Source organism: Leucopleurus acutus, assembly GCF_964270905.1.
Source record: "Leucopleurus acutus genome assembly, chromosome: 6".
In the NCBI taxonomy this organism is placed as follows: domain Eukaryota; kingdom Metazoa; phylum Chordata; class Mammalia; order Artiodactyla; family Delphinidae; genus Leucopleurus; species Leucopleurus acutus.
Window position 1 is genome coordinate 49,440,298 of NC_139149.1, and position 15,061 is coordinate 49,455,358.

Consider the following 15,061-nt stretch of genomic DNA (forward strand, 5'->3'; position numbering starts at 1 on the left):
TCACCTGTCAGTAATTTTTGTCTGAAGCAACCAGTTTATAAAGTCTCGAGTGGCAAGATTATCGAGAACTGTGTTCATCTCATCAGAGAAAGAGCCATCGGCGTGTCTGCGGCGGAGTTCTTCAACAATGGTGACTTCTTCTGGGAAACTGAGAAAAAGAGAGGTAAAATCAGTACTTGGTTAAACGTTTCAAATAAATGCTTATTGGTTGCCTATCACTGGTAACATGTGTAAGCATCGCTGAGAAAACCATATGTTTCTATTTACAGAGGGCCTATCACGAAAAGCCTCATAGAAACTTGCATATCAGAAAGGGATTAGGCAGAATAGCGCAGAGCTGGGACCTGAAACTAAGGCCTTTTCCATATTCCAGCTGCTTCAAAGATTTTAGGGTATTGCCAACACAGAAGTTATTATTGAGACTATTAATTTGTTTATAATTCATAAAAATATATTCTAGCCTATAAAACTAGTGATTATCAAAACAGCCTTGCCAAGTGCAGTATTAAGGGATTAAACCTTAGTCTGTATCAGATTTTCTCTTCGATTGATTTATTTAGCAGAATTTTTGGTATGCCTTTAAAACACTATAAAATAGCGTCAAGTGTTAAGTGACTATTTTCCCACTGATTTTGTAAATTTGATTGTGTGACTATTTTCCCATTGATTTTGTAAATTTGATTGTTAATGTTTTAAAAATCAGCAACAGTACTAGTTCCCTTTTGCCTCGAGAGCTCTTTAAAGTCTCACTAAAAATAAAAATAGAGTGGAACATGAATTTCCTGCTTCTCATAATTCAAATGTCAATCAAAATGGTCACAAGAAAACAGGATGGTTCAGGGGTCTGATTGGCTGTGGTAAGATCCAAGAAAGTACCTAAAGTTCTTGGGCGTATTTTCAGCTGTGATAATTTAATGGTTATCTTTATGACAGTCCCTAAAAACTGGGCACATTGTTAAATATATGGGTGTTGCCACATATCTGTATTTTGAATGTCATTTCATTAATCGTCTTAAGTTTAATTCCTTTCAGTCTTTATCACATTTTTACCTCAATACTTACTAACACATTACTTACTAACACATAAATTATGTAAATATTTAAAGTGAAACTAAGTTTTCTGCATTATTTCTTCTTTTCGTTTATCCCTAGTTTTCCTGGACAGTCCTAGTTTAAGCTTATTTTCCTGGTGTAGTTATCAAAAGCACTCTGTTTATTCTCAAAAGTGTCCTGGATTCGCAAATTAATACCCTAATTATAATACAACCATAATGGGGGATAAAAAGTAACCTGTTTGACTCTATTAATACTTGCTAACAGAGATAAAACAGATGAGACTTTTGTAAATTGTCTCCCACGAACAAGAGTTATTTCTTTCCTCTGTCAGACTATACTAATGGCTTCTGTAAGGCAGATCCATATATAGATAACCGTATTCTAAGTTTTTCACATCAAGCAAAAAAAAAAAAGAAAGAAAAGTTGAATAAGAATGTACAGACTTACTCTCGCCTTCCTCGGCCTTTCACCAGCCAAGCAATGAATTCCTTGGCGGCTTGGCCTTCCAGATAAGAACTTACATCACTGGTAAAGGTCCCTTCAGCATGTCTCTCAAATTCATCGTGACGTTTGGCAATGTTATTCCTGAAAGAAATGTGAAAGTTAAGTTGAAGATCTGTCTCTTTAGAAATATGATTCTCACCTATAAGCCAGCAGTGGCAGCTTTGGGTTCGGGATTCTGTGTGGTTTTGAGAGATGAGGGTGGGTAGAGGACTTGTCTGGAAGCTACATTAATTATCTGGAGTGAAGGTTGATGGGGGGCTAATAAAAATTATGGGGAGCTAAGCTCCCTCACTCCACCTAGTGACCCATTTTCACCTGCCCTGTTTATCTGTGCCATTGACTATTAAAGCAGCATTTTCTTCCGTCTCAATGTATGGGGGCTATCCACTGTGCTATGCTACCTGCGAACAAAGCAGCAGCTTGTCATTAGTACATATGGGGTCAGAGTTAGTTAACTGAATCAAGGGAAAGCAAAGGAGCATCTCAAAATGTCATCAAAAGACCACATGATATTGGATTAAAGGAAATGTGTGATGGGCTAGCAGTGAGGAAAGCTAAGAAGATGACCCCGTATCACCCTCAAATGTGTACAGAGTGCTCTGTGGAGGTGGTTGACCAGATAGACGGTCAGTTGCTCCATCATATATTAGCCCTGGAAGGTTTCATCTTAAACACAACAGAAACTGCCTGGGAGCTAGGATTGTTTTACATTAGTTTATCAAGTCATGGCATTCTCTTTCTAGAAATGAACATAGTTGTTTGCATTTTTTCAAATATGTGATTTCTCCCATTTCACCAATGGCTTCATTTGTAATCCTTAACGAGGACTTCTTGCAGCGTCTTCTCTGACCATGACTACCATCTTTCCTGTACTCTCCAGTTTAAGGATTTTTGGTCAACAGCTCTTTTTTATTCTTCCTGCTGGCTCGTCTCACTCTGTCCCCCTTCTCCATTCTATCCGGACAAATTTATTCCCTTTTCCTGATTTTTAGATTCCTTCAGCTACTTTGTGTGTATAACTCCCTTCCCCTTGTGGGTCACCCTCCAAAGTAATTGTGAAATTCCACCATCCCTGTGAAACTCTTGCAGCTGATTTCATCCAGTAGCCTGGATGCAGCAAAAAATAAACAAAAAAACCCCCGAAACTGTCAAAGGAAATCCGGCATTAAAATGTATGCCTTACGATAGGCTTGTGTTCTTATATACCTTCTTCTCTCTATGCTGTGCAGCTAGGCTGTAATTTTAAATGTGTATCTTGGATTGTATTCTACAAGAAAAAGACTGCATCTGTTTCCACTCCTTACCGTGACTAACTTGGCTAGAGGATACTTTGTGATCATAGTCATGAGTTTGAATCCTACAAGGGAATGTTGAATTTGCTCTTATCTCTTGGTCAGGATTAGATCTCTAATCTTGCAGGTCCACAAAAGTCAGCTTTCAATTTTAAAGGAAAATGGGCATGAAGTGAATATTGCTAAGACCACAGTTGGGAAAATTTAAATTCTATGTCCCATTGGAGGGTGGGTAAGAGTTTTGGAGGGATGAGGGGTGGGACATTCAGAGGCACATTATGAAGGATAGCATCACCAACCTTGAAAATCATCAAAACTGCAAGAGCTTATGGGCACTATTTGATAGGCACGATAACTTAAGAAAGTCAGGAGTAATTTTAAACATATTTAAGTAATACATTTGTGTGCAAATTTCTGATCAGGTTCAGACTCTTACTTATTCCTCTTCGTGTTCATCAACCACTGCACAAAATCCTGGGCGCGCCTGGAGTCCAGATACTTGCTGTAGTCACTGGTGAACGTGCCCTGCGAGTGGCGCTTGTCTTCACTCATCTGATCTGGGTCATTGAGCGGGTCGGTCTGGGGAGCTGGGAATGATCTGTGAAGAAGAGTGACTGGTGCAATTAAATCTCTCCTCAAGAGTAGATTCACTTGAGAAGCAGCTTCTCTCCAAAATACAGAAGCACATGAAGTTGGAAGGCAGGTTCCTTGAGTATTTCAGTTGGCAGTTCAGAAAAACCTTAATGTGCCATGGGAATCCCATGGTTTTACCAGAGTTGAATACACTCCGATTTGGAATTCTAGCAATTGATTTTTCAACTGGCTTCTTTTTTCTGAAATAGGATTAAATAAATCTTTTTTTAACAATTTCATCTACTCGTAATTATGTTAATAATGCCAGAAGAGAGCAATGCCTTGAATATTTTAAAAGAGTGAAGAATACCAAACCGTTTTTCGGGGGGCAGCAGATTTATGTTCTGAATTCTGTTTCGCATATATTAATATAAAAAAGTAGCTCCGTTACCTGGCTATGTGGTAGCTAATGGTGAAGGAAAGACAATTAAAAATTCGAAGAAAGGCAAGAAAAAGCCCACTTGCTAATTTGAAACTGTGTAGTAGATAATCCACATGCCAGTAATCAACAGTTGGTTGGCACGGCTATGTGGGGAAATATTCAATATGATTAAAACTCAAAAATAGAAATGAGATACTATTTTTACCTATCAAATTAGCAAGGATTAAATACCGAGGAGGATATTATGAGAGGAGTATTTCTATAATGCTGATGGGAGTGTGCATGTGTATGACTTTTCTGGAAAGGAAGTTGGCAAGATAAAACATTTAAACTCATTCAGATCCTTTGACATGATTATTTTACTAGAAATAAATACTAGAAATAAATCCTCAGAAAAATAGTAAGAAATATAGGGAGAAATGTTATTTGCAGCATTCTTTGTGGGAAAATTTGAAGAACCCTTACGTATTCAATAGAGCAGGAGTAGCTAAATAAATATTGTATATTTATGAGGTGGAATAGTATGTAGCCATTAAATACCATACACTTAATAGATATTTGTAATGATATAATAAAAATAAGCTAACAATACAATGCTAAGAGACAGAACATAATACAAAGCTGTAACTGATCAGGATATATTTATATACAGTACATGCATATTTTTATAATGAGCACGTATGACTTTTACAATTAGTAAGAAACAGTGTTATTTTTTAGAAAAGGGGAAAAGTTGGTGTGAATAATTAAAATGACCTACTCTGCAGTGTGAGTAATGAATGAACGGGGAGTATTAGCTGAAGATTTCAAAGAGCTATAATTTCCCATGTAACATATTTTTCAACATTGCCCACCCCTTCGGTTATGAAACGACATACTCTGATCTGTACTCTAGAAAAGCCTTTATCACAATGATACTTTACACATTTGAAAATTGTGCAGAGTATTTACTCCAAATTACTGAGACCTATTTACTAATCACAGTTATCTCAGGCTGTATTCTAACCATAGTGCTATATTAGTTCAAGTCTAACGATTTAATACCTGGATTTCTCCTCTGTGTCCTGAAGGGAACGTTGCCAGCTGCCTTGGACCAGCATGACAAGCAATCCAGCCACAAAGTAAATGCTTTTCATTTTTGCTGCCTGTTGGAACACAGAGTCAAGGGAAAGATAGAGACCCTCAACCATATTTAAACCGGTCAGACTAAATTAGTTCAATTTTGACTAAGTAAATATTATAAATAGAACAAAAAGCTAGTCATCAATTTTATTCTGATTATATTTTGAGTAATTTCAAATATTAGATTATATTTTTCCTGCAGTTCTTTTTTATTTTTTTCGGTGGCTAAAAAGAACACAAAAGATGTGCAGCACTATGAAGCTTTTTCATTAGCGTAAGACACTTCTGTTAATGATTAGAAGGCTCATTTCCAGAATTGAAATTAAAAATGTCCACGATAAACATTGAAAATACCCACTGTAGATGATATGCTACATATGGTTAGCCTGAATGGCGCCTTATCCGTAATGCCACCCTCTTCACTATCAGTCTGGCTTTCAATTAATAGTCCTTCACTTCCAAGCATTTACATTATACTGCATTTCAACCATCTTAAAGCAGCCTCAGGCTACAACTTGGCATACCAGCTGTCGGTTCAGATGTATTATTCATTTATATTTTAAATAGTGTAACTTGGTCTAGACTTTGTAATTATAAAGCGGCCAACAGATTTGAGGTATTTTAGGGTGCTTTGACCTGTTCTAAATTAAAGGAAAAAAAATCATTTTAAAGACAAGCAATTTGCAACAAGAACTAATGCTTCTGGTAACTTGAACAATCACAACTAAGAAACTAAGAGATCACTGTCATAAAGAAAATTAATGCTTGCTTCTGAAGTCTTGGAAGTCCCCTGGTTGTTTTATAATTGGACTGAGTCCAGGACGTGTCATTCACTGCTAGTGACACCCTAGACCAGGTTGTAGAACACCTCGCATCACAAGCAGATGCCTCATGAAGCCATGGGATGCCAAGGACATCATGATGCAGTGTGGATGGGCGGGGTGGGACCAACATGAATGTGGCCAGAATGTCCCCACAGGACAAGCACCCCTATTTTCTGAATGAAAACCTCAAGTCCAGTGTTTGTCATGAACTTCCCTCTGCTACTTTCAACCGATCGTGTTTACTTTGAGAAGTGGGGAATTCAATCCAAGTTTGATCATGCTTATCCATAAAATATTTGAATGAGTATTTTTAGCAAATGGCATTTGGTTTGAAATAAGTATTTTATAAATATTATCATTTTAAACTATCAGTCTTTTCTTTAACATCTTAGCCACACTTACTATCGGTCTTTGGCACTAAAACATGGAGACTGTAATACCTGCGTGATATATTTTTTCCTTTGAAATATTAACTCTTTTTAGATTAAGAGGTCAGTTAGACAAAGCCACACAATACGCATTACATATTCATCCTTCTTCATTCATCAACATTCAATTACTAATATGGCATTTTGCTGTGCTTCAGTTTATCTGGCTGGCAAACTTTGGAAACCTTGCCAAATATATAGGCAGGGTCTTCCGATTATAATTTTTAATGATAAATTTATGCTTTCAGAAACTTAAAAATTAAAGCAAGCATTTCTCTTTAGGATTACTAAGGAGTCATTGTTGGAAAGTCAATTGAGAACTGTAATTCCTTCCACACAATGTCCCTAACGGTTTTACAGTATCTTCTATGACGTCCTCTGGAGGCAGATACGGAGCAGGTGGTTTTCTGCCCCTGAGAGAGCTGGTAGAAGAAACAACCATACAGAAGAGAATGTTCGAAGTCCTCTCCAGGCAGCAGAATGAGCTCTACCGAAAGAAGTAACTGATTTTTAAAATTGTATTTATTCATTGTGTAAAAGTCAACAGAACTGTGAAAAATGTAAGAATAAGGTTGTTTGAATACCACGACTTGAGAAAGCAAATATTTGCGTTATTTTGGTATCAAAATCTTATTCAATAAGAGAAGACTTTCCAATTACTTCCCACCCCTGCTTTAGTCAGCCTACAGAAAGAATCTGCAGTTTTACAAGAACCTTACTTTTCCACTCAAATTTAAAAGGAGATATGGTACCAATAGTATTTCCTGAATAGAAAGTCTTTTAGAAAGATTAATCTTTGACCTAGACAAGGTGACATACAGTATATCCCTAAATATATTGGTGCTTTAGGCCAAATGCTTTTAAAACTGGCTAGATCATTTCCTCTCACAGGTGTTAATTAGTATGTGTGGAAAAGAAACCATACCACGTAATCATTTACCCATTGAGGATCTTCATAAAAGTGTTCTTTATCCTTAAGAGCTTAAGTAGGTACTTTAGGACATCTGATTTTTTTTTCTAATGGTATTTACTATAATTTCATTTTGACATGTAAACGTTTTAGATATTTTATTTATTACTATTGGTCCTCAATACATAGTAAGTAATTATTAATCTATGCGTTTACTCAGCTCCATCCACAGAATTCCCAGTAATCGATGATATTTGTTCTCTGCACAAAATATGCTATGTCTTATTTACAAAGAGCTGATTTCATGGACTTTGATTTTTTTGATAGCCTTATCAGCCTTATTTGAATATTTGAATGATGATGTTGATTCTGCGCTTTTGGAAAACCATACGTTTTCATTGGTAAGAAGCTATTGCTGTTATAACCTCTCTAGTGGACACATTTCTGTTGAATTTAAAAGGCTCCTTCTGTTCACAATAGTATACACATTTATCAAATCCAAAGAAAAATACTTGTTTTTCAAAATGTTACCACTTATTTTTAAAATGCAGTTCTCATAACAGTTAAATCTTGTAGTAAGTGCATTGATTTGAATCTTTGTTTTTCTTTCTATTTTGTATCTTTGCACTTTGTTTTTCTTTCATTTTGTATCTTTGCATTGAATTATTTCTTCAACTCACTTTGCGGCTACAGTATGTTGAAGTTTATGTAAATGCATTTTATATCGCTTTTTCATCTCAACTCTGCCCTGTGTATTATAGTAATAAAGTATAAGATGAAAAAACAGCACTATAATTCATAATACTTTGCCCCCTTATGAAAACTGTACCCCAAACAGGATTTTCAGTCTTACAATCTGTCAGTATTAATCTTACCTTCTGACACCAGGAGGTGGAACAGAGCAGGTAGAGAGAAAGAGAGCCCTCTTTTTGGGACTCTGGTGTGCAGTGTCCTGAGCTCTGTAGTTCTGCACCAAAGCGCACTGCTTTTATATCCTCTCCAGTGTTGTTTAGCCTCACAGATATTACACTGACAATATAAATTTTTCATCTGTGAATAATGGGTTTTTGTTACAAACAATTTCACTCGCTCACTCACTTTGCTCGTCTGCATTCTACGTTTATATTGGGTGGGAAGTCAGAGACCAGGAAACTTCTTATTTACTCTTGTCTTTTTTTTTTTGCTGAGAATGATGGAAAGGGCAGCTTGGAGATTCACCTTTCACTCTTGGTCAGGCATGAAAATCACTTAAGTACTCTAAAGTGAATTTTTATGCTGCAGACAAAAGAACGTGAAATTACATAGTCCGTGGCCAAGTCACTTTGAGCATAGCCTTATTCGAGGGTCTGATAAGCCCCTCTTTGCTATTTAGTTACGATTAATTTATCTTAGTATAATAATCTATTCATCCTTTCATCTACCCAAATAATAAATCACTCACTCAAAACATACTTATTAAGAATCTTCTCATCTGCACTATACGAAATTAATTTGTATTAATTACTGTATTTCTTACTGTATTATTTGGGTGGGGAAGTTCAACGAGTATCAGTTAAGACCTAATGTGTCCTGTTGTTAAAAATGGGATTCAGGAAGAAAGGGTAAAGCAAAGTGAGGATTAAACACCCAAGATAGGTGATGCTAATAAGACAGGGTCTAGTATTTCCTTTTCCTTCTAATGGATATTTAAAGGCTAACTCTGCAAATAAGAGAGTTGGACACTAATTTACAAAAGAATGAGTTACTATGTATACTGTCATATTTACTGAGCTTTGTGACCTGCCACTTAGGACTTCAGTGACCTATGGGATTTAGCAGATATGAGTCTGGTCACCTTCGAGAAAGAGAAAAAAGGGAAATGATCTGGACAGACAGCATGAGGACAGTGTTGGTGTAATTAGATTTTAGTTTGGCTGCTATAAACAAGCTGTGTGGCCTCCGTCAAGTCACATACTCTCTTTATGCCTCAGCTTCCTGTTTGGAAATGAGAGTGTTGGTTAAATGACTCTTCTAAAATAAAAATTTGTTTTCATTTGACCAAATCATTGCAACATATGTTAACTAGATTCCAATATTCTAATATAATCGACTGCATGGTGAAACTGGTACAGAAGTAAATCATTGAGATAACTGTAGAAACATTCCCAATGAATTTAAATTGTTCACTTTGTGGATTGGACCCACTGTTGGATGTAGAGCTATTTAAAGGCCATAGAGATCAGTTCTCTGTGAAGCTGGGGGACCTCAGGAAGAAGTGTTTGTGCTGGTGATTACTGACGGTATATCATTAATGTTAGCCTTGCTAATCAAAGTGTGGTCCAAGGACCAACACCACTTGGGAGTTTGCCAGAAATGCAGACTCTCAGGCCCAAGCCCAGACTTAGTAAGTAATTTGCATTTTACCAAGATTCCCAGGCAATTCATATGCATATTAAAGTTTGAGAAGCACAACTGTGTAAAATACATATCTCATTTTCCTCACCTTCTCCCGGTGCTTGCTTGTGTTTCGACCTGAGGATGGCTTTCACCAGCAGAGGGGGTGAAAGAGCAGAGAACTGTGGCACACCTCAGGGCTGTCTGGATTAACACTTAACACATGCTGTGATGATTTGAGAGTGTGGATAAGCTTACTATATGATCAAATTGTTCTTCCCTCTGGCCTCAATCCTCATGAGTATATTGGATATATTTTTATTAAATTGTTTGGCATTCAGTTCTATTTTTTTCCCTTTGCCTATTTGAGTAGATGTTTCTTCCTCTCTTTCTCTGGCTCTGTCAGTCTGTCTGTCTCTCTTTCCTTTGCAGATGCTACTTGTTTGGGGGAGCAGCCTGAAGAAGGGGGCTCTGCAATGACGTATATAAGGGCATTAACATGGCACCTGGCATCTCAGTAAATGCCCACTCCCAATATATCACGAAAAAACTTATTTGTTTCCCTCCACTCCACTTGCTTTCTATTATTTCAGAAGTGACTATCTCGAGATTTTTCAGGAAATTTCCTCTAGCATCATCTCCAGCCCAACAACACTGATTCTTGGGGGTCCCCAATACCATTAATGATAAGCGTTCTGAGAGTGCAGAAACACTAAGAGTGCCACTGAATAAGGCACTGCTCTCCTCCCTTGGAAGGGGAAATCAGGCTCCCTAACAGACATTGTATCGTCAGAAATCAAGACAAACAACAAGTGCAACTTGGACTAGTGGATCTTCTTGCAATGACTGTCCCAACGTCAACATCCACTTGGCCTTCAGTTCCCATCATCACAGTTATTCAGTTATTTAGACGTGAGGCAGGGAAAGTGGTGGCCCTGCATTTATATAACTAGGGAAGAGATATGGGAACATACGTATATGTATAACTGATTCACTTTGTTATAAAGCAGAAGATGACACACCATTGTAAAGCAATTATACTCCAATAAAGATGTAAAAAAAAAATAAAAGCTTGTCTGGGAGCAGGGAAGTTCTGGGAGAAGTCATCTAGAGTTCTCCCATCAGGCTGTGTAGTGGCACCTGAGGTATGTCCACGTGAGAGCTATGATATGCCTTCCTGAAAGGTCAGTTTGACTTGATAAGGGTAATTTAAAACATGACTATTATATGGAGTGGAGTGCAACAACGTACATCACATTTTAAGGTAAAATAAGTTCCTCCTCCAAGCTCTCTTGCTTTCTTTACAGGGCCGCATGCTTGCCTTAATGTTCTACTCTCACCATCTTGAAATTCTTAATAATTTTTGAACAAGGACTCCACATTTTTGTTTTTTACTTGGCCGCACAAATTAAGTAGCAGATTCTGCTTAGGACCTCACCACACAAAATCATAGGGTGCCGGGGTTTTGCACGTTTATTTTCCTCAGCTGTTCAGGAAACTTGAGTTGAAATGCTTGAGAATGGCAAAGATCCAGGTTCACAGTGCACTCTGGTAGCAAGACTATGGTTGAGGGGAACGCTCACGCATTGCTGATGGGATTACAACATGTCACAACACGTTTGGGGCACAATTTGGCAACATTAACAAAATTACAAATACCTATCACCCTTGGCCTAGTAAGGCTAAAGCACCATTCTGGACATTTATCCCGTCTATATTCCTACATATATATGTAATGATGTAGGTAAAAGTTTCTTCATTGCAGCCTATGTATAGTAGTAACATGTTGGAACCAATCCAAGGGGCCATGGATAGAGCAGTTTTTATAAAAAGAATGAGGAACCTATTTATTCACCAATATGGAAAGTCTCTAAAATATGTTGTTAGGCGAAAATAAGAAGGTGTATTATGGCTGTATAGTAGGTTACCTTTTGTGTTAGAAGAGGGAAGGGGACAAATATATGTTTATTTACTCATCACTGTGTTTAAAAAAATTGGAAGAATGCACAAGAGATTAATAAAAGTGCTTACGTAGGAGGCAGTGTGGAGCAGTGGGCTAGACAGGAACAGAGTACAAAGAATACTTCTTAATATATATTTGTTATGCCGTCTGGAATTTTTTACCATTTTATTTAATTATTTATTCAAAATGCTTAAAAATGCAATTTAAAAAGGGATGAAAGTTTAAGCTTTAAAGCTAACTGTACAGCTACACTTTGACCTAGTAATTCCACTTCCAGGTGTTTTACCCAAAAGAAATGAAAACGTATATCCATGAAAAGGCATGTATAAAAATATTCACAACAGTTAAAAACTGGGAAGAATCAAACTATCCATCAACAAAAGAAAAAATAGACAAATTGTGGTATGGAATTCACATAATGGAATCCTACTGAACAATAACAGATACTGGCAGCAATATGGATGAATTTCACAGATATGATGCTGAGTGAAAGAAGGTGGACACAAAAAACTGCATGCAGGGGCTTCCCTGGTGGCGCAGTGGTTGAGAGTCCACCTGCTGATGCAGGGGACACGGGTTCCTGCCCCAGTCCGGGAGGATCACACATGCCGCGGAGCGGCTGGGCCCGTGAGCCATGGCCGCTGAGCCTGCGCGTCCGGAGCCTGTGCTCCGCAGCGGGAGAGGCCACAGCGGTGAGAGGCCCACGTACCGCAAAACAAACAAACAAAAAACTGCATACAGTATAAATCCGTTCATAGAAGTTTCAGAAGCAAAATTAAGGTTAAATAAAACGCAGAACTGTGGTTGTCTCTTGGAAGAGGAGTGTAGTCTGGGGGTAACTTTCTGGGGAGATGGAAATATTCCATATCGTGAAAGGGGTGTGTTTTACCAAGGCGTGTCCAGTTGTCAAAATAGTGCAGCTAAGATTTGTGATTTCAATTTATGTAAATTTTAACTAAAAGAAAAAAATAGTAAAATTAAAAGTGGTATGGAGAAGCATGGCAGAATATTGATAATCGTTGAAATTGACTGATGAGTTATTACAATGAGGTTTTATTATGTGATTCTACTTACTTTAGACACGTTTGAAATTTTCCAAACTGAAAAGTTAAATTAAAGCTATAATAAAATTAATGTGTGGGTGGGCCATTAACACCAATTAATCAGTTACTCTGGAAGCTAAAGAGTTTGACCCTTCAGTTACCAAGGATGAGCTAGGTAAGGTAAATGAAGTTCAGAGACACATGGGGGTAACAAAGCTTGGAGGTAAATTGGTAGCACAGGGCCAGGCCTGGGTAATGGAAAAACAACTTCAAGAAGGCAGGGTGTGAGAACCACCATTCAGAGGTAGTGGAATAGTGATCACAGCTCCTTCTCCATCATTTTCAAGGCCTGTCCCTAGGGTACGCCTCGGCCCTCACATAAGACTTAATAGTGACCACTAACACTTTCCCGATGAGTTTGAGGTCCATTTTGGTTTCTTGGAGGTAATCCTCTCAATATGCATGCTATTCCTCTTCTCCATAACAAGGGTCTTCTGAAAATAACCCACGAGCCTGCAAAAGATCACCCCTCCCACCCCCAAAAAATTGTCTATAGCATGTGAGAGAAAAGTTTACATTAACTCAGGTTTGTTTTTTTTTTTTCAACTTGGAAGAAAAAAAGTAACGAGTGATTTAACGAAACCCTTTGAAACTGTAAAACTCAAGTACATAAAACGTAATGATCAGATGCCTTTCACATCTCCTGAGTGTCTTGATGAACGCAGGGGTCCAGAGACAATAAAAGAAGAACTTCCATGGCGAGTTCTGAGTTTGCCAGAGGATGTGAGATAGATTTTTACTGAGAGATATTTAAGAAACAGGTCATGACCCTTTCATCTAGAATGAGTCCAAAGAAGCCTGCTGGGTGAGGGGAAATTCCGTAATAAGATCAGCGGACAGTTTTCCCACCCTGAGGCTCTGAGACCCTGTAGACAGCGCAGCTCACAAGTCTGAGGAGGGGACCGTGCGGCATCATGGCTTTGCATATGTTGATTTTATCTCTTGCTAGATCCCTGGTATAATGAGATGTTTAAAATTGTTCTAAGTTTCAGTTGTTATTTTTATTCATAAAGGGAACAAGAAAGAGAAAGAAAACAAAATCACATTGATACAAAATAATCGTATCTCATAATTTATAATCAGAATATATATTTATATGTATAAATACATCTATATCATTGAATACATGTGTTATGCTTCTATTTTTCGCATATTGTGACTATAAAAAACAAACCATATGTCATTACATTTATCCAACCTCTTGCTCATCTGGAAAGACTTTTTTTCCCTCAAGCTTCTAGGAGTCTTTAATGTGAACAATTAAAACATTGCAATTTCTCAAAGGCTTCTGTAAAAAGAAGTAACCTCAGCCATTAGAATATTTAAAATTTGAAATCTGTATCCTAAAAAACGTTGAAAATGCAAAATGGAGTTATGAACACTTTTTTTTATTCATGATGTCTTATAATCAGGCTTGCCCTCTGCCTGAAGCTTGCACAGGGCTGGTGCTACCACATCATATTTTATCAGATGTATTGCAAAGATATGCCCAGTTTTTTGGTGATATTGAAATGATATAATCATAGACTGAAGTCTAATTTATAAAGCCCTCTAGGCTATTATCATAGTTTTAAGTAGAATTTTATCTAATTTAAAACAATCCATTGGTTGACTATTTTATTCTTCAAACATAGAGAATTAATTTCTACAATTTCATTTTGTAATACATTACCCCAAACAATTTCTCTCTGAACTCAGAAACAGTTCTATGGCCTCAGTAGTGAGTTCTAATCCTGACTCCTTCTGACCGAAAAGTAAATTGTTTCTTTGTTGGAACGCTGTCAGAGGAAGTAAAGACTGATTTTTCACTTCCATTTTAATAAAAATCTTGAGCCCTGTCTAATGCTGAAGAAAGGCAGATTCTCCCTTTCTTTCTCATAAATCTAGCGCATGGTCAGCAACATCCTCCTCCATAAACGCTGATCAGCGAACTCTAGAAGTCAAAGTCTGGATATTAGACCTTTTTCTCCACTGCTTCCTCTCAACACTAGGCATAATGCATAGCAAAAAAGGCAACTCACTGAATATCTTAAATTTGGCTTTGATTTATTAAGCAGCAATTTGCATCTAATGTTTTTCTGGACAGTTGTCCTACATAAATGTATCATTTAGGACAGTGGACATTAATGAAAAGAATCGAGTATAAATTATAATTTCAGGGCAACGTTTGACTTAGCACATGGATGAAAGCATAAAGCCATTTCAGTGGGTAGCACGTTATACCAACCACCTGATTAGGTGATTGCTTTTTTACATTTTCACCTGTGATTCATATATTGGCTTAGTTATAGGCAACCAATGTAGAAAATATTTGAGGAGCAAGTGCTCTAAGATAATTGAGATAGTTACCATTGCCTACTAAAAGCAAAACTCTCTGAATATATGATTGTTTCATCCTCATAATATACAGTGAATTAAATATTTTTTCCTCCATTTTACAAATAACGAAGCAAGGGCTTAGAGCAGGTAAC

The 15,061-nt window shown here is 37.3% G+C and overlaps 1 protein-coding gene across 1 annotated transcript; it reads right to left on the minus strand.

Annotated features, from left to right (window-relative positions):
• Positions 1-5,003, minus strand: GCG (glucagon; the record flags this gene model as incomplete). Its single annotated transcript, XM_082841716.1, has 4 exons — positions 1-148; positions 1,504-1,641; positions 3,289-3,450; positions 4,912-5,003. 4 exons carry the CDS (start codon positions 5,001-5,003, stop codon positions 1-3), a joined length of 540 nt encoding a protein of 179 aa, XP_082697842.1.
• Positions 5,004-15,061: the final 10,058 nt, after the last annotated feature.